Below are 20,290 nucleotides of genomic sequence, written 5' to 3'. Positions count from 1 at the left end.
TGCCTTTGCGCAAAAGATTTGCTTTTGCGCAAAAGCATCCATGCCGGTATAGACGCTCTCTTGCGCAAGAAAGCTCCGATGTCCATTTTAGCCATCGGGCTTTCTTGCACAAGAAATTAACGCGGCTGTCTACACTGGCCCTCTTGTGCAAGAATACTTGCGCAAGAGGGCTTATCCCTGAGCGAGAGTGTCAGAGTATTTGCGCAAGAGCCACTGATTTTGTACATTACAAAATCAGTGTTCTTGCGCAAATACTCGCGGCCAGTGTAAATAGACGGCAAGATTTTGCACAAAAGCAGCCGCTTTTGCGCAAAATCATGCCAGTCTAGACGCAGCCCTGGTGTTTCATGCTCTGTGCTATTCTAGTAGATGTTCAACAGTTTGTGGATTATATTTGTTCCCCAGTGAATAAAAACAATAAAAGCAATTAGTCCCTAGTTCCTACAGTTTGGAGATACAGACTCCTCCTTTATAGGGAATCTAAACATTTTACATAACTATCTGACATTAAACTGTCATAATGTGCTACAGTTGCAGAACTCCATATTAAGCATAATGTGCACAACTATGCCAGTGTGGGTGGACAATATAATCAGGCCATCCTCAAAGGCACCTACATTTGTGAGCAGCCTACACACCATACCTGTACGATGGGACTCATGATGGCTGATTGTGATAAGAACTTGACTACTAAAAAGAACCAAATAAAAGGTCCTAATTTGAATTTCTGACTTACATACTTTATATGTATCCATGACCTCTTTTCCTAGACAGACTCAACCTGTGTGTATCCTGTAAGCCCCTCTGATCTTTGAATGTTAAATATGGCATAGTGGTGAATATACATATTTTGGCAGGCATACAGAAAAGATCAAGTTTCAGGATCTAATTTGATTACTTTACATGGAACAAGTTAAATGTATGTGTTTCAGAGGGGTTTTGCTTGATCTCAGTATAAAATCAATCAAAAATTCATGTTTTATACAAACTGGTAGAGAGAAATAGACAGTGATTCAAAATATGTATGCGGAAAGACTAGGAATGAAGGAGAAAGTCCCATTACCCAACAGCTAAACAAGGGAATGTCAAGGAAAAAACCACTCCAGCCATAGATCTTTGTCCTAAATCATGCCTCCCTTTTCCAAACTGAAGGAAAAAAAAGAGAGTTTTGCCATCTTAGATTAAGAATATATTTGAACCAGTGAGTCCAATTCCCAATGTCTTGGGGATGCAATTCCATGGGGTCAGATTAGAATTTAGTCCATAAATAAAATCTATTAATGGTCCTATCTGGGATACTAAAAACCATGACACTAATAACTTTGAAGTATAACCTAAAGTTAGTAAAAGACAGGACTATGCAGCACTTTAAAGACTAACAAGATGGTTTATTAGGTGATGAGCTTTTGTGGGCAAGATCCAACCATCTTGTTAGTCTTTAAAGTGCTGCATAGTCCTGTCTTTTGTTTCAGCTAGACCAGACTAACACGGCTACATCTCTATTACTATTCTAAAGATAGTAAGTTACTGTTCTGTCAAATCATCTGTTCTCAGTTCTACCATCTACATGCTCAACAGTTTGTAGATTGTATTTGTTATCCAGTGAATTTAAAATCATGAAAGCAACTAGTTCTTAATGTTTAGAGATACAGACTCCTCCTGTACAGGGAATTTAAACATTTTAGATAACTATCTGCCCAAAGATCTCTTTTATCAGTCTTACCAGTCACATCTGGCAGGTATATGGGTGATCACAAGATAACAGGCCTCAGTTCTGCAACCACTTATATATCTGCTTAACTTTGACCATGAGTTGTCCCTCTGAAGCCAATGGGATTGCTCAGGTCAGTAAAATTAAGCACTGTGTGTGTAAGCATTAGCAGAAACAGAATCATAGTTTGCTACCTTAAATTGTCTTTTAGCAGCCCACTGGATTGCTGAGTTATACCTGAATTTGTCCACATTTCTGTAGGGGACTGATCTCAAAAATAGCATAAATCAGAATGAAATAAACACAACTTCACAACTTTGTCTCTTTTCCTATACATGTTTATTGTCTGTGTTTCAATAGATTTATATCCTATGTTAACACATGCTGTGGAACACTACAATAATTAGCAGCCTCTACATTTATCTGTAATCTTTTGAAAGGTTTTCTATGTATACATAGTATAGAGTACCTGTAAAAATATTTTCATCAACCCTTAAGATTATTTATTAGGTAATATGCAAACATGGCTTTTGTAATAACAATAAAAAAGCACTTACTCACAATTACCTCAATGAGAAAAAATGACTGCAGATAATACCTTTAAAAACCCATTTTCCTCTCTTTTCCTCCTCCCTTCCCACCTCCAATGGGTGAAAAGCCAATAAAAGAATTCTCCACCTCCCACAGAGTTAAGTACTGGATCGGTGCACATTTTCCCTTCCACACTTTGGGATTTAGGAGTGGTGAAAAAACTAGTTAACGTACTAAGGAATCTTAATTTCAAACAGTTCCATACTTTTAAAATGGTTTTTCTTGCTGGCATGCTACAGGTTGAGAATTAAACATTTTTCATCAATTTCAACCCAGCCTGGGTAAAAAAACACATTTACAAGATGTCTCTGGCACACTTGAATTCAGCTAACCAGACTTCACAAGCCTCGGTCAATATTACGGAACAACTGAGATCCATCACTGACAACAATATTGTAGATCAAGGATGGAATGAAGATTCCTTTCCAGGATTAGAAATACTGTGCACAATTTATGTTACATATGCTGTGATCATTTCAGTGGGTCTCCTTGGGAATGCTATTCTCATCAAAGTCTTTTTCAAGATTAAATCAATGCAGACGGTTCCAAACATTTTCATAACCAGCTTAGCTTTTGGAGACCTGCTGCTTTTGTTAACCTGTGTGCCAGTAGATGCAACACGTTATATTGTGGATACCTGGCTCTTCGGAAGAATTGGCTGCAAGCTGTTATCTTTTATCCAGCTCACTTCAGTTGGAGTATCAGTGTTCACTTTAACTGTTCTCAGTGCTGACAGGTAGGTTTGTAGCAATTTAGTTTCTCAGGAAATATTTGTGCATTATGATAGAAATGAATAAAAGGGAAGAAGACATCGCTTTGCATTAAAGTGTAATATTTAGTCTGTGGCTAGATAAATATGATGTTCCCATTAAAAGCTAGGTGATTTTTTTCAATAATCATTAAAAATCAACTTCAATTAGTTTAAGTTAAGAGATCTATATTCTCTGAAAAGTGTAAAATAATTATATTTAATTAAGTGAATTTAAAATTATTTTAAAATAATCTGATCTTTTATTAGTTTTGTATTGATGAAAGAAAGACATTTTCCCCTCTACTGAATCAAGAAAGATAAAGATCATGGCAAGGAAAAGATAGTTTGTACATTGGTGCTACCTAGTGGTGTGCAGAAGTAATCAATGAAGACGAACAACACAATCTCATGTGAAAATGACAAAGGACAATGGGAATCCTTCCATTCACTTCAATGGGCTTTGAATCAGGCTTTAAACCTCTAAAACTAAATTGACTGCCACTTAGGGGTACTCAAAAGCTAAGTATGGGACACATCCAGCCCACTTAATTAGCCTCATTAACAATCAGAGGTGAAAGTAAGCAGGTGTGCCGTGGTACGCAGCTCTGGCAAAAGCTGGCTGAGCTGCAGCAAAAGCCAGCAGGGAGCTATTTAAAGAACTGGCAGTGACCTAGGTTGTAACAGGACAGTACCTATAATAAATTTCAAGTTACTTTCACTGCTGCCTACAATTAATACTTGGTACTTCTTCTGCTGCTATCTCTCTCTCTCTCTCTCTCTCTCTCTCTCCCGTATTTTCCGGCGTATAGGGCGACTGGGCGTATAAGACGACCCCCTATCTTTTTAATTAAAAGATAGGGTTTCATCTTATACCCCAGCGCCCCTCCGCCTCCTTTGCTCCCGGTGTCCCTGGTCTGCTGGAGATGGTCCCCAGCAGACCAGAGGCACCGGGAGCAAAGCCGCAGCAGCTTTGAAAGCCTCGGGGGAAGTCGGAAGCCGGGCATCCCAGGCGCGCCTGGGCTGCCCGGCCGCCGGCTTCCCCCGAGGCTTTCAAAGCCGCGGAGGGGCTCCGGCGGCGGGGCATCCCAGGCGCGCCTGGGATGTATACCCGGCGTACAAGACGACCCCCGATTTTTGGGGGATGTTTTTTAACATCAGAGGTCGTCTTGTACGCCGGAATATACGGTATCTCTATCTCTGTTTCTGTTATATCCACTCCTATCCATCTGATGAAGTGGGTTTTGCCCACAAAAGCGCATGATTCTATATATTTTGGTTAGTCTGTAAGGGTATGTCTACACTGCTGAGTTTTTTCAGAAAAATCTTCACTTACATCCACACTGCAATCGCGATCTTTCGAGAGAAAAACAATCGAAAGAACAGAGGGGTTTTTCCACATTGGTAAACCTCTTTCTACAAGGAAGAAGCCTTTTTCCGAAAGAGCTCTTTTGGAAAAAGGCATGTGTAGAAGGGGAAGAGGGTGTTCTTTTGAAAGAAGAGGATAGAGGAAAAAGCACAGGTGCCCTGGTGGCCACTCCATCCATAGTAATCACAGCTGAAATGCGAGATAGCGTCCATTCGGTGTGGATGCTATCTTTCGAAAAAAGCAGATCACTTTTTTGATGTGCTTTGGCAGTGTGGATGCTCTCTTTCAGAAAAAGTTTTTTTGGAAGATCTCTTCTGGAAAAGTTTCTTCTGAAAGGAGCCTGCAGTCTAGACATAGCCTGAGGTGTCACAGGAGCCCTTGTTGTTTTTACAGTTGCAGACTAATGCAGTTGCCCCTAAGAAAATTTATGAAGAAAACTGTTAGTTCAAATAACTTTGCAGACACCTTTAAAAATGTGAAGGATATTGCAATATAATAATAATGTTAAGTATGACAAGTGGTCTCTATGATTGAGAGGCAATATGGCATTGTTTCAATATTTTAATTTCTATTGTATTTCTAGTTCCTGTAGCTTTTCTACCGGTTTTACTTCACAGAACCTCAAATTAAACTGAGACTAATTTGAATACTTTATTATTAGAGCACATAAGTGCTTGCCTCTGACTGACTTCTTAAGTGATTCTGATTCATTCATTTTCACCAAGATGCATTTACAATGGGCTTTATTTATGACTGAATAACAACAAGTACAAAGCAGCAGTCTAATGAGCATGAATGATCAAAGACTACAAACAGTCAAACTGAACTCTCAGGGTTAAAGGAAGGAAATAGATTTTCAAATGTAAATAGGAAAAATAGTTAATAGGAACTTGGTCAGGTAAATACCCTGTAAATGCCGAGCAAGGCTATTGTTATTATAGAATGGAAATAATCATCTAGAAGTAGGTACTGTATAAGGAAAACGGGCAATTGCTACTAAATTTAATTCTTATTGGATGCCATTGTATAATTGCCTTAAACAATATTTTAATCCAATAATTAAATAGTTAAAATTATTCTGAAAGTTCAGAACATCTGTTAATTAGAACAGCATGAGCTACTGTGTCTGATTGGCTATGAGGGCCTAAAGTCATTAAAATGGTATTATTAATCTAGTCTGCAGTAATGTGTCTAATTTTCCCTTGAGGGGAAACAGTGGACCAGCTCCCTACCTGGTATAAATTGGTACAACTGCACTGAATGGTCTGCCTTCCATACATATTCCTCTATGTACTGTTGCATTGTATTCTCTTGCATGGTCATTTTCCATGGATTTCCCCCATCTAACTCAGAGCTCCTCCATTCTGAGAGCAGGGAGTGTGGTTCCATGTACTCCCCAGTTCTGATTTCCTCCCTTCATATGCTCTGGTTTCCATTCTGGTCCCTTGCCTCCTCTCTCTGTCTTCTCTGAACACTCGCCTGTCCCCACACATCTACCTAGGTTTACACGTTTCCCCTATGTCTGGTTCAACCCATTTAATGCAGCAGTAAAGCCAGGAATCAACAGCAGGTCACTTTATAAGAGTCTACATATTAATTTAAATCTTGCTCTGTATACATTTGTAATATGAGTATGACTTAGGCTGTGGTCACAGGCTCACAGTAGGAAGTAGACATTACACGATGTCCTATCTTTTAAGTCTTATGCACTTCTGTACTGATTGTTTTGTAGAAGAAATCAGTGCCAAAGTTTTCTTTTGCCTGGTCTAAAAATAAGAACAAATCAGCAGCAACTAAGGAATGGCTTGTTTCAGCCAGTAAGAAAAACGTCCTTGAATGTATAGAGCCTCATGCGAGCAGAACAGTTTATCTGGGGTAGAAAAACCATCAATTTCCAGTTCCCTTCTTATTCTAAGTCTGTGACTGAAAACTTCCGGGTCCTTATTTTAGGCTGAAGTAGATTGGGAAGGAGAGTTCCATTTTTCCTCCTCTGCTTTTTGTTGCTATGTCTTCCTCAACAAAACTTATAATTATAACCCTTTTATGCTTACCTTTAATGTGGAGCATGTGCAACTGCACACAAGATCTTTATATGAAATATCTTTGTAAATTCCCCATTTACCTCCTCTTTGTACACCCATACAGAGGGCACGGCTAGACTGCGAGGTCTAGGGATTGCGTTTGCTTTTTTTTACGGAAGAGCAAGTGCACTCTTTCTGAAGCCCTTGTATTCCTTGTTCTCTGAGGAAGAAGGGGACTTTCGAAAGAGGGGGTTTTCCGAACATTTAGCCCAGTTTAGACGGGCCAAATGTTGGAAAAGCCTCTTCCGACAAAATTATCGGAAAAAGCTACCCAAAATGTGGAGCGCATTTTATGTAGCTTTTTCCGACAAACAGATGTAGTCTAGCCATACCCGGAATATATAACTGTCTCCCTGCCTTATTCTCTTTACACACAAAACCCCTCCAAATACTAGATGGCTCCTCTACTCAGAATGGCCTACAGAGCAAACTGAATTTGGAGTCTGCAGACCAATCTATTTGGGAGATATAATCATTCTGGGGGAGGAAAGTTTCAAGACAATTAAAATCGATAGAATTTAAGTACATGCTTAAAGTTCATCCATGAGCATTTGGCTTCATTATGGCACTTTAAAACACAGAAGAATAAATGCATGTAGTATATGAATATATCTAGCATTTTAAAAAGTGAAACAGACCAAATTCACTCCTTTAAATATCCAAGACAATTATTTCACCTTAGTGGAGATATATCAGGTAAGAATTTGTCCCCACAAATTTAATTTATTGGTGTCACAAGTCTAATGTTACCGCATGTTTTGTAATGCTGTGATGTTGCTTGTGTTTCTAGGTACAGAGCTATTGTCAAGCCCATGGAACTGCAAACATCAGATGCACTGCTGAAGACCTGTTGTAAAGCTGGCTGTGTTTGGATTATCTCCATGATATTTGCTATCCCAGAGGCTGTATTTTCTGATTTATATTCGTTCAACAATCCTGAAAAAAACATATCTTTTGAAGCATGTGCCCCTTATCCTGTATCTGAGAAAATACTGCAAGAAGTTCACTCTCTGGTGTGCTTCTTGGTATTCTATATTATACCATTAGGTGTAATTTCAGTCTATTATTTTCTTATTGCCAAAACACTGTACAAAAGTACATGCAACATGCCAGCTGAAGAACATGGCCATGCCCGTAAACAGGTAAGTAAGAATCACACACTCAGGTGATTTTAAGCTCTTAAGCATACTGATTGAAATCTTAATGTAATTTGAGTGCAAACATTTTAAATATACCCTATACACAATAGATAAATAATAAGCCTATGTAAAGTGCAGCCCATATACACCTACAGCAATAGCCCCAATTCAGCAAGGCATTTAAGCAGAGGTTTAAATCCCATTGGCTTAATTTTAAGCATATGCTTAAGTGCTTTGCTGAAAAGTGATGGATTACGCTTTACTGAATCAGGATCACACTAAATTCAGGAGTCATGGTACCTTTCACTAAATTCTAAACCCTGAGGGATGGAGCCTACATTAGAATGCATTAGCTAACAAGTGTTAACATCATGCCCTTACATTCTATTCTAGACAAGGCCTTGGAGGGTTCTCTCAGATCAAAGGATGGGAGAGGGCGTTTTATAGTTAGATGCTCCCAAATGAAAACACCCTGTCCAAAGCCACAAAAATATAAGGGTGAAAATGAAAATGCTTTAGTTTCTGCTATGTTTCCATGTTGCCTTTTGATAATTATGACATGTAGACTGACTTTTTATTAAGGGTCTCAGAGCTCTTCAGGGAGTAGCATAATACATATGTATTATTAATACTAGATATGCAATTATTTTTCCCTAGATTGAATCTCGCAAGAGAGTGGCAAAAACAGTGCTGGTGCTAGTTGGTTTGTTTGCCTTCTGCTGGCTGCCTAACCACATTCTCTATTTGTATCGATCTTTCACCTACCACTCCTCTGTAGATGCCTCTGCCTTTCATCTTATAGTCACTATTTTCTCCCGGGCTCTGGCCTTCAGCAATTCCTGTGTCAATCCCTTTGCTCTTTATTGGCTGAGTAAAAGTTTCCGGCAACATTTTAAAAAGCAAATTTTGTGTTGCAAGGCAAAGCTTCCTGCACGGCCTCCCGGCAACACACCTACCAGAGCCTTTTCAGCCACAGGCAGCACAAACGGCTCAGAAATCAGTGTTACTTTGCTAACAGATTATAGTATCACAAAAGAAGAGGAGAGTGTTTAGTTCTTCGATAATGAAGACATGCCAGCATCATGCATTTCCCAAGATTCTAGTGCACCGGAACCCTTCTAGAAGCTTCAAGTAAACAAAATATCGAATCCTTTATACTGTATGTAAAAGCATCTTCAGCAAGAGTTCTTCACACTTGAAATTATAAAATGGAGAAATCATCCCAGTGTGTGTGTGGAAAAGAAGAAACACAACTGGTGCAAGTTCAGTCAAGAGGGTAGAGCCTATTCCCAGGGAATGTTATGCATCCTTTCCATATGCCTGAGGTTTCTGCATGAAGCTGACAAAGTTAAACTCAGTCAAACAAAGTTAAACTCATCTGAGCTGCAGGAATATTTTTGTACTGGCTTTGTATTTGGAGAATTAGAATTGTTCTTATGCTCTTGGCCACAGAGTAGTAACAATGAGCACTGCCTTTTGTTGAGCACCTATGTTGTCTTTGATGTTTTTAAAAATATAAGCAGCTTTCCACAGAATGCCAAACCAGAGAGGTTTATTATTTTCTATAATCTGAAATTAAAATACTCTAGAAGTGGTAGGATGATGCAGAAACAGCATTATGCTGTGGTCTACACTACAAATGCATGTCAGTATAAGTGTGTTGCCGAGGGGTGTGTAAAATCCACAAATCTCCCCCTGCTTTCCACACAACAGTTATACTGACCTAGCTCCAAGCATAGTCAACACAATATAAGCAAGAGGGCTTCTTCTGTCCACATAGCTGGAGACCCTATGCCACATAGGTAGTGTTGCCACTAAGTGCTAAGGTGGCACAGCTGCAGTGCTAGAAGTAGAAACAAGCCCTAAGAATCAACAGCTCTAGATCCTATTCCATAGTCTGCCGTTGACTTGCTGTGTGATTCTGGTCTGAGCTCCTACAGTCCTAATTAAGTCCATGGAAGTAGCAGGCACTCACATGTGCTAATGGGGATAATCATACTTACCCACCTTTGTAAGGTAGGTTGAGATCTATAGGTTAAAACTTCCTAGAAGAGGACTAAGTATTATTTAGTATTCTATTGATCAAAGGAGGAAAAATCAATCTGCCCTAGCAACGCGACAGTCCTAGAATAGGTGCTGGGAGTTAGTTCACTTTATAGTCAATGTTAGATTTTTGTTTTCCAGGTTATTAGAATAAATTTATTTCATAGTGGAAGGTCCCCTTGCTCTCAAGACAACTGACATTCTTGAAGAAAATGGGGGGAAGGGCTTGCCAGACAATAATGACTGTAGATGAATAGTCTGCATAGCACAGAAAAGCTCAACAGGAGTACTGGCATAGGCATTCTTCCCTCTCACGGAATGCTGGGGAGCCAGTGTTCCTGTTCAGAGTTTCAAAAGTCCTGGGAAATAGATGTTTTATGGACTTCTGACACCTGAGCTAGAATTTTGCTTTACAGAAGATAAGTGTAACAAGGGAGTTCTGCAGTACACCACTGAGAGTATTACTTCTGGGTGAACTGCTTAAAGACCAGGCTACTTACAGCCCAAGACTGAGGGTCCTCCACTATAAGGCACACCAATCCAGTCACAAAGAGCACGTCTGTTCCCCATTGCTTCCCGCCACTCCCATTGGCCATGATCTGTGGCCAACGAGAGCTGCCATTGTCTCTGATACTTGGAGGTGCAGGTAAACATAGCTGTGACAGCCCATCAGGGACTAGGATCATAGAACACTAGAACTGGAAGGGACCTCGAGAGGTCATCAAGTCTAGTCCCCTGCCCTCATGGCAGGACCAAATGCTGTCTAGACCATCCCTGATAGATGTCTGTCTAATCTGCTCTTAAATATCTCCAGAGATGGAGATTCCACAGCCTCCCTAGGCAACTTACTCCAGTGTTTAACAACCCTGACAATTAGGAAGTTTTTCCTAATGACTAAGGCTGGCGGGCATCCACTTTTTTACTGCTCACCACTAGTGTAGACAATGAATATACATTCTCTCTCTCTCGCTCTCTTTCTCTCTCTCTCTCCTTCTTTCCTGACCTCCTAATACAGAATAGCAAAACCAAACTCTGCAAATCCTGGAGTCATTCTAATGAACCCCTTTTGGCTGCCTTAAACTAGTTCAATGACTACTCATCTAAACCCATCAGACCTGACCTTATTTCAGTGTAATTCTGCATGCTTTATTCTGGAGCCTTCAAGCATTAACTTTCATATGTCTACTACTCTCTTACACCAGGTTTACATCACAGTAATATTACTGAAATGAATAGACATATACTGCCATCAAAGTGCAATTTTATGGAGAATAAGTCTCTTGAATATTCTCCTGCTCTCTAACTTGATACAGGAAATTCAGGGCATTCCTGAACTTCACATGCCAGGAAATTCTTGAATGTCAGAGCACCTTTGGACTCAGCTGAGCTCTGGCTAGCCCCATAATAAGGGGAACATAAAAGTGGCTTCATGTCATGTTTGCTCTCCCTTCCTAGTCCTGTGCCAAGCATAGCTTGGCTGGCGCAAAGAATCAGGCACCATGTATCTTGAACAACATTTAGAAACACGGACAATGCATGGATGGATGAAATGCTCCTGCATAATGAGGAGGTTTGATGGTATTGTGTAGACTGGGGTAGATAAATACCGGCTTGCGGGCCAGATCCGGTCTGCCAGGGGTAGTCCCTGCTAGTCCCACACCTCTATGTTTACCAGCGCCTCCGCAGGTATTGGGTGATCACATCTCAGTAGGATAGGCCTATAATTGATAAATAAAATGACACAAGTATGAACAAACTTTTATCATCATGGAGTTGAGCATGGGAAACGTTAAACAAAAGAAAGAATTATTTCCTCACCAAGAGTTTGTATTTAAATTTCATACTTTCTTATCCCCCTTATGAAGGGCCTCTGGAAAGTGAATCTGCCTTGTGTTTCTAAACTTTAGACACTTTCTCTGCTGAAGGCTAAACTTTAGAGTATATAATCGTTGGGTGTTCCTCAATATAGCCCCTAGAAATGGCAGCTTCTAAGATCCATCATGTTTCTTGCTTTGCATAGTTATTTTTTTGCCTTCTGTATCTATTGTTCCAAATGAGCTAACTTATTGCTATTATATACTGTTATATATGTATGTTTCTGCTTCACAGTACGTTTGACAGTTAGGGATCAATTATATTGCAGGTCATGACAGGACCTAACCATTCCATCTGTCAGTGACCCATACGTAGGCAGTTGTGCCTAGTACTTGAAGCAGAAGTCAGGCCTAACAGAGCAGTAGTCACTAGCCAGGGTAAGAACCAGAGGCTGAGGCCTGATGCCAGAGCCAAGGGTCAATGTGAAAGTCAAATATTGGTGCCAAAGGTCAGAACCAAGTTAATTGCAGGCAATCCAGGAGCAGGGATGGATCTGAGGCATGTGCTATTATAGTGATGGGCAAATGGCTTGAGCAGCCACCACACTGCTGGGCTTAAGAGCTGATCTGAAGACTCTTCCCAACAATTAGGGCACGTAAGCCCACTAGACGACTACTTCAGGCCAGCGGCACTTATTAGGTTGCCTAGCACCTGGCTCTGCTGCAGCCCTGGATTTTTGACACCATCATATAAAACACTATGGCTGCGTGTAGATTGGCATGATTTTCCGGAAATGCTTTTAACGGAAAAGTTTTCCGTTAAAAGCATTTTCGGAACAGAGCGTCTAGATTGGCACGGATGCTTTTCCGCAAAAGCACTTTTTGCGGAAAAGCGTCCGTGCCAATCTAGATGCGCTTTTCCGCAAAAAAGCCCCGATCGCCATTTTTGCGATCGGGGCTTTTTTGCAGAAAACAAATCTGAGCTGTTTACACTGGCCCTTTTGCGCAAAAGGGACTTTTGCCTGAATGGGAGCAGAATAGTATTTCCGCAAGAAGCACTGATTTCTTACAGTAGGAAGTCAGTGCTTTTGCGGAAATTCAAGCAGCCAGTGTAGACAGCTGGCAAGTTTTTCCGGAAAAGCGGCTGATTTTCCGGAAAAACTGGCCAGTCTAGACACAGCCTATATGGTTTTATAGATCTATCTTTTTCAACAATAATTATATTTGCACTCACATGATATGTTGTGTCAAAATGATGTATTGGTTAATATTTACTTTATCTGAGCAATCTGATGTTACCAGTCTATTCACATAATTATCTATATATAATGAATAATATATTTCTAGACAACCACCATTAGCTGTAGGGAAAAGAGTTTAAGACTTCCTTGGCAATCTTTTTTTCATGTTTCTTTCTGTAAAGCAGATTATAAGTGAAATTCAGCTCTGGGTAATGCAGATCTAAATCTACTCAAATTAAGGTTGTGATGCTCACTTATACCAGCACTGAACATGATTTAGAAAAGGATTGTGACATGATGGAGTCTGGATTTATAATGCAAGTGCATATTGAGATAGACTATAATATGTGAAATATGTAAAAACAAAATAATTAAATACTAGAGGTTCGATCTTGCAAAGCATTACTTGCCTAAGTACAGGTTGAAGCTCTGTTAACGAGGACTCCTTGATCCAGACCACGGATGTTCCAGAACCAGAGAGTCCAAGTGGAGGGCTGGCATCTGGGCTCTTTGCAGGTGGGCTGCCTGGCTCCCTGCAGCAGGGCTGCCCAGTGTGGCCAGGAGCCTGGCACATAAGAAGCTGGGCTAGAGCTGGGCTACCTGGCATAGCAGGAAAGGGGTTGGAGGACAGGCAGTGAAAGCGGATGGTCTAGGGCTGGAGGGTGGGGAAGGCAGTAGCTGGGGAGCCAGACCTCCCCTGGTCCTGCAAAATCCCTTATTCAGGACTAGTCAGGTCCCGAGGGTGCCAGACCAGGGAGGTCCAACCTGTACTGCTCATGCACGTGAGAGTTTGTAAGATGGGACCCTGTATTTTGTAAATGGGGTCTATGCCTAAGTTGCTTTCTTTTGCATGTAAGTAACATATAATTTCATCTAAAGATGTTATTTGCTTGTTCATGTTTTGTGTACACTTAATAGCCCTGTTAACTATAAAGGCCCCAATTCAGCATTGGTGGGATTTAACAACATGCTTAGATGCTTTGCTAAATTAGAGCCAAGTCTTTCTTCAGGCTGAATAGTATTATTTGGTTGAACTTTAAACAACTCTATCCTCTGTAAAATAACTCCAGTGACTCCAGATCCTGACTTTCAGGTTTGTGGAACATGTTTGCTGCATTTGCATTACTTAGTAATTTTGACTTCATATTTTAAAATATTTTTAAAATATTTGTATATGTTTAAACCATTTTTAAATGACCATCATTACAATATGAATGCTTTTAAGGTGTTGTAAATCTTACCTGCTTGAATGAGCAAAAGTGTAAACACCGTTAAAAGAATTGTTGCTAACATGAATACTATCAGCATTTTAATATGTACTTATAATGTCAGATACTGGTTTGGGAATTAAATCACCTTTGAATCAGAAAAGCAAACCAAATCATATCAAACCATGCATATAGTTTAACAAGCGGACTTTCTGACAAATAGAAAGGCTAATGTTATTTCATAAAAAATCAACAATTTTTAACTTTCCTTTTGTGTTTCTGAGAAAAGAATTTTATTTTACTGTAAGTAGTTTAACATGGGCTGCCTGCTAATGTATTTCTGCTATGCATATTACAATTAAAGAATAAACTAACGTTGCACTTATCTAAAGCATTAGTACATTTCAATTTGTGGTTCTTATTAAAAAGAATACAGACTCTTTGCAGTGGCTGATTTTTGGCTAGGCAGCAGATACTCTATTCAGCAGAAAGGTAAGCTATTTCATGAAAGTAATTTTCTTAGTGAATATGGGCAGTATTGGCCTGAATTTCTAAACACACTGAGCCTGATTTTGTCATTTTCATGCAGCTCAGACTGCCACTGACTATCACTGCAATCTAATGTGGATAAGGACAAGACCAGCCCTAGTGTAAGGCACAACAAAGAGAAACCTTTCTGAAAACTCAGGAATGGCTACTTAAAATATATTCTTCTGAATTTTATGTTTATTACTAAAATGAAATCCTATGACACCATTTAAGTAAACGACAAAATTCTCATTCACTTCACTGAAGCTAGACTGTCATATTTTTACTGTCACATTCAGAGCATTAATAATCAACATTGAAGAGCTGGGAACCTCCTCTTATTAATGAATGGAGACACAGACAGCCATAAAATAATACTGCTGCAACATACACACATGGCTTTGTAGTATTTGCTTTATGATGCTGCTTTGAGATGACAAAGCCTCATTGCACACTGACGCAATGCCATGAGGCAAACATTGTAAGATGTGGTCATTCTTTGACACTCCCTTCAATAAAACATAAACATCTCCTCTCTTCACTCCACTTTTGGCTGTTGTTAACAGATCAGGAGACAGACGTAAATGCAATAGTTAGCACACAAAGACATCTGATCTCTTCTGGGGACCTTTAGATAAATAAATTCATCAATATATTATACTATATATTTCACATTTAGCATAGGTATATGTGAGTATACTTGAATGTGTGGTGTTTTTATAAAGTTTTATCTGAACGAGTTTGGCATGGCTACAGTACTTGCGAATCAATTATATAGGCCATCCAAAAATCAAATTTTATACTCAATATTGTTAAATACCATAGATTTTAAAATGAAATTATTTTAGAGTTTTGAAAACAGTTTAGTGATATTTTAATATATTTCTACCTGAAAAAACAAAGTCCATTTGTACAATAAATCCAATTGCACAGTACTCTGTGAGAAAGAAAATGTAACAGATTTCTAAAACCTCTAAAATAGCTTTTCTATACAATAAAGTAACAATTTGCTATTTCATGAGCTTCTATAAAGTGCTTTGTTCTATTGTAAACTATCCCTAATGATTCATGGTATTGGATTTAAACCCATCAATGTTCCAAAACTTAATACTGTGTCCCCTGTGTCTTGGACCAGGACAAGGGAAATCTGTGTTTGAGGAAAGAAAAAAAACCAACATTTTTATATGGTAGCTCTTTGAATATGCTGTGAGGTTTGAAGTGTTAGAAGTAATCTCAGTAGAAACAAATAATTGGGCATAGCGATAGTTACACTCTCAGGGTATGTCTACACTACAATGTTAGTTCGAACTAACGGACGTTAGTTTGAACTAACATTCATAGCCGCTACACTAGCGCTCCGCTAGTTCGAATTTGAATCGAACTAGCGGAGCGCTTAGTTTGAACTAGGAAAACCTCATTTTACGAGGCTTAAGCCTAGTTCGAACTTACTAGTTCGAATTAAGGGGTGTATAGCCCCTTAATTCGAACTAGTGGGAGGCTAGCCCTCCCCAGGTTTCCCTGGTGGCCACTCTGGCCAACACCAGGGAAACTCTATGCCCCCTCCTGGCCCCGGACCCCTTAAAGGGGCACGGGTTGGCTACGGTGCCCGTGCCAGGTGCAAACCTGCCAGCACCCAGCCTGCAGACCCTGCACCTGGCACGGCACAGAGCCACCCACCCGATGTCCCCCAGCCCAACCCCTCTTCCCGGGACCAGGCTGGCAGCTCCCGGGAGCTTGCCCTGGACCGCAAGAGGCGGGCACCTTCCTGGGCTAGTGCGGACATCGTGGACCTCGTCCACAATCTCCGCACTAGGCACAGGAAAGTGGCCGTCTAGGGCAGGAGAGCTGCCAGCCTGGCCACCCAGGAGCAGGTGTGCATGAAAATCAAGGGGGTCCACTGAGACCCCCGACCCTGAGCCCTGAGCTTACAATGGCCGTCCTGGGTCAGACCAAAGGTCCATCTAGCCCAGTAGCCTGTCTGCCGACAGCGGCCAACCCTAGGGACCCTGGAGGGGATGGACCGAAGACAGTGACCAAGCCATTTGTCTCGTGCCATCCCTCTCCAGCCTTCCACAAACTTCGGGCAGGGACACCGCTCCTACCCCCTGGCTAAAACTACTCCATGGACCCAACCTCCATGACTTGATCTCACTTCCCTTTAAACTCTTTTCTAGTTGTAGCCTTCACAGCCTCCTGCAGCAAGGAGTTCCACAGGTTGACTCTTTGCTTTGTGAAGAACAACTTTCTCTTACTAGTTTGAAGCCTGCTACCCATTCCTTTCCTTTGGTGTCCTCTAGTCCTTCTTTATGGGAACTATGAAGAACTTTTCTGAATGCACCCTCTCCACCCAACCCCTGCTTTTAGAGACCTCTATCCCCCTCCGTCTCCTCTTTTCTAAGCTGAACAGTCCCAGTCTCTGTAGCCTCTCTTCATCTGGGACCTGTTCCCAACCCCTGATCATGTTAGTTGCCCTCCCCTCTCCCAGCCTTTCTCTTCGCCTCTCCCACCTCCTTTTCCCAGTCTTCCCCAGTTTTGTTCAATAAAGACAGAGTCAATGTTGGAAGAAACGTTATCTTTATTTTGTACATCAATAAGAAGGGGGGCTAGGGAAGGGTAAGTGGAAGGAGGTGAGGGAGGAATGGGGTACGAGCCCCCGATGGGGAGGACTGGGCTAGCTCTGCGGGCTTCCGGGGGTGGAAGCTCTCCTGCAGCCCCCCAATTGTCCCCCTCTCCCCAGATGGCAGCCTGCGGCAAGTGCAGCCGGGCTGATGGCCGAGTGGTGTGATGTGCCCAGTGTGGGTACTCCGGGCAATCCAAGCCAGGACTGCTTTGCAAGCGGGGCACCCCTTAGAACTGTCTGTCCGGGGTGGGGGTCAGGACCCTTTAAGTGCAGCCCTCGGCCAGCCTGAGACAGCATCTCCACGCTCTAAGTCCTCCTCTGATGCCCTGCCGGCACTGCTTCCGGCCATCCTTAAGCCCTGTTCAGTCACTCAATGTGGACTTGCTAGTTGAATTAGCAAAACGCTAATTCGAACTAGTTTTTGTTCTAGACGTGTTAGTTCGAATTAGCTTAGTTCGAATTAACTAATTCGAACTAAGTTCGAACTAGCGCTGTAGTGCAGACATACCCTCAGTCAGTTTATCACATCATCATCACATATGATGAGCATGTAGATGTTTTAAAGCTGTAATAGATAAGATATGGATAATGTCCTGCATCCAATACATAATTCATCCATGGAAATTACTTAGAAATTACAAATGGTTTCATTTTATTCAACCCTTTTAGAATGCACATTAGATCAGATAATGGAATGGAAATTAATCAGACAAAATACAAGAAGGAACTGCATAATTTTCTGACACAGCATGTGTTTTGGCTTTAATTTCCTTGAGAAGCATTTCAAACATCTTAAAATACTTTAATCCTAACAACAAAATACTGTAATACATATCAGTTAGATGGTCAATACTATGCTGTATTTATCTTTTTAAAAAGAATAGTCATGTATGATTAAATGGGGACAAACATGTATGCTGTTTCTTGCTTATACCTGCTGTATGTTGGCTAAGTTATTTGCAGGCTGCAGTTTCAGCTGAAAATAGTTACTATTCTGCTGTTTGTTTTGTTCAATTAAAAACAGCAAGGAAGCCTATGCTGGAAAGCCAGAATGAAGTGCAAGATAAACTAATACAGTAAATAGAAGTTTGTACTGAGTCACAGATGAGGAAAAATTTTAAATTTCATACTTAATGCTCACAAAAAATGTATCATTAGGTTTAGAGACTGATGTATTTTAATTAGTCATTGATGGGATACATCTCAGAGACCAGGGCAAGCATTCCTTAGGGCCCTGCCAGTAGATCTAAGCCTCAATCTGGAGGAACCAGGTTTATGAGAGGACAGTTTATATTCCATGCTTATTTAATGCTTGGTCTTTGTCCTGAAATTGACAACAATGGTGCTAATTAGTGTCAGATGTGGATGTTTATGTACTAGAAACTGAACTGACACCACTAAACACACCATCCACCAGCCACAAGATGGTAACTTTCGAACACATCATGCCAGACTAAGAAATGCTGAGTACCAGCAATGTATATTGCTCAGCTCCTCTGAGAATTAGATATGGTCTCATATTCCTCCCTGAGGTGGAGAGCTCTATTAACCTATTACCACTTCTCAAGTCATCCAGTCCTCTTCCATAAATATGAGTTAAATATTTAGCATTTTTGCCAAAAGAATGGATATGGGAAACGCTGTTGTGTACAGATCTGACAGAACAACCAAAGCAGTATGAAATGTAAGTTGTATTCTCTTTAGAGCATTCAGAGATATTACCTTGTATTGATGTTGTCTCCTCTTGGCATCCAAACATCAAAATCAGTTTTTGTAAATGCTTACAATAATCTGACTTCAGTTGCTTTTCATTTTCACCAGTTTCACTGAAGTCAAAATCTGGATCAATTTATGTCAAATTCCCTTAACTGGATCACTGTAGTTCTTTCTTCAACCCTCTAATTTACTCTGGCTGTGTCTAGACTGGCCAGTTTTTCCTGAAAATCAGCCGCTTTTCCGGAAAAACTTGCCAGCTGTCTACACTGGCCGCCTGAATTTCTGCAAAAGCACTGACTTCCTACTGTAAGAAATCAGTGCTTCTTGCGGAAATACTATTCTGCTCCTTTTCAGGCAAAAGTCCCTTTTGCGGAAAGCTTTTGAGCAAAAGGGCCAGTGTAGACAGCTCAGATTTGTTTTCCACAAAAAAGCCCCGATCGCGAAAGTGGCGATCGGGGCTTTTTTGCAGAAAAGCGCATCTAGATTGGCACGGATGCTTTTCCGCAAAAAGTGCTTTTGCGGAAAAGCATCCATGCCAATCTAGATGCTCTGTTCCGAAAATGCTTTTAACGGAAAACTTTCTAGACGCAGCCTCTGTGTTTAACTTCCTGGATTAAAACAACACTCAATGAAAAGTGCTTTTCCTGGCATACACATTTATGTTTTCATTCAAAGATATGAAACTAAAATTTAGGTTAATAAAAATGTATTAATTTTGGGAGCTTTGAAACAAAAGTGGCTCAAATACCTCTCAATATGTCAGTTTATCTGATTGTAAAACAATCTTTGGACTACTATAATCATAGATCTGCCAAAAGAAAATTCTTGATGAAAGATGTCACTAATTACATTGGATATTCTCTGTATACTAGCCAGAGATTACTGAAAGTCTCTATTTATAGCTGTTGTAATCTTATATGACAGTGTGTTGACTGGTAAATTAACTGATCTCTCTCTCGTCAAAGGCCTATTTTGATTTTGCTACTATTCCAGTGTGTATGACAGTAAAGATATATTTGCACCTCGAATATTATTTCCAAAAAGATTCTGGACTGCATATCCTTCCCATTACAGGGTAACAAGTTTGCCTTGCAACTGCAGCAATCTGTTCAAATAAATTATTTGAAGAATGGATTTGTTCAAATAAATTATTTAGAAGAGTCAAAATAAGTTGAATAAATACTTCAATGTTGTAGACTGAGGCCAAAAATTGATATAACTAAAGTCTATATAATATGTTTTCTTTATAACATACATAAAAATAAAGTCTTCTATTCTCTCTCTCTTTTTTGGTTTTGCAAATAAACACACTTGCAACTCAGAGGATTTTTAATCACCTTCTGAAGCTCATTAGATGATTCTATCATAGTCTGGGAAACTGCACCTATATTTCTGTTCCGTGGCCCAGGAAGGAAACACATTTAGGCTTATGGCACCCAGATGTCATCTCTCTTCAGTGGAGACCTGTCTCTCTCTCCATT

The 20,290-nt window shown here is 40.4% G+C and overlaps 1 protein-coding gene across 1 annotated transcript; it reads left to right on the top strand.

Annotated features, from left to right (window-relative positions):
* The first annotated feature begins 2,083 nt into the window (after positions 1-2,083).
* BRS3 (bombesin receptor subtype 3) lies at positions 2,084-12,353 on the top strand. Its single transcript, XM_006115438.5, has 3 exons — positions 2,084-3,038; positions 7,291-7,642; positions 8,297-12,353. Exons 1-3 carry the CDS (start codon positions 2,605-2,607, stop codon positions 8,690-8,692), a joined length of 1,182 nt encoding a protein of 393 aa, XP_006115500.3. The 5' UTR covers positions 2,084-2,604; the 3' UTR covers positions 8,693-12,353.
* Positions 12,354-20,290: the final 7,937 nt, after the last annotated feature.

Source organism: Pelodiscus sinensis, chromosome 13 (genome assembly GCF_052426305.1).
Source record: "Pelodiscus sinensis isolate ZL-2025 chromosome 13, ASM5242630v1, whole genome shotgun sequence".
NCBI lineage: Eukaryota > Metazoa > Chordata > Testudines > Trionychidae > Pelodiscus > Pelodiscus sinensis.
This window is presented reverse-complemented; position numbering and strand designations above follow the sequence as displayed.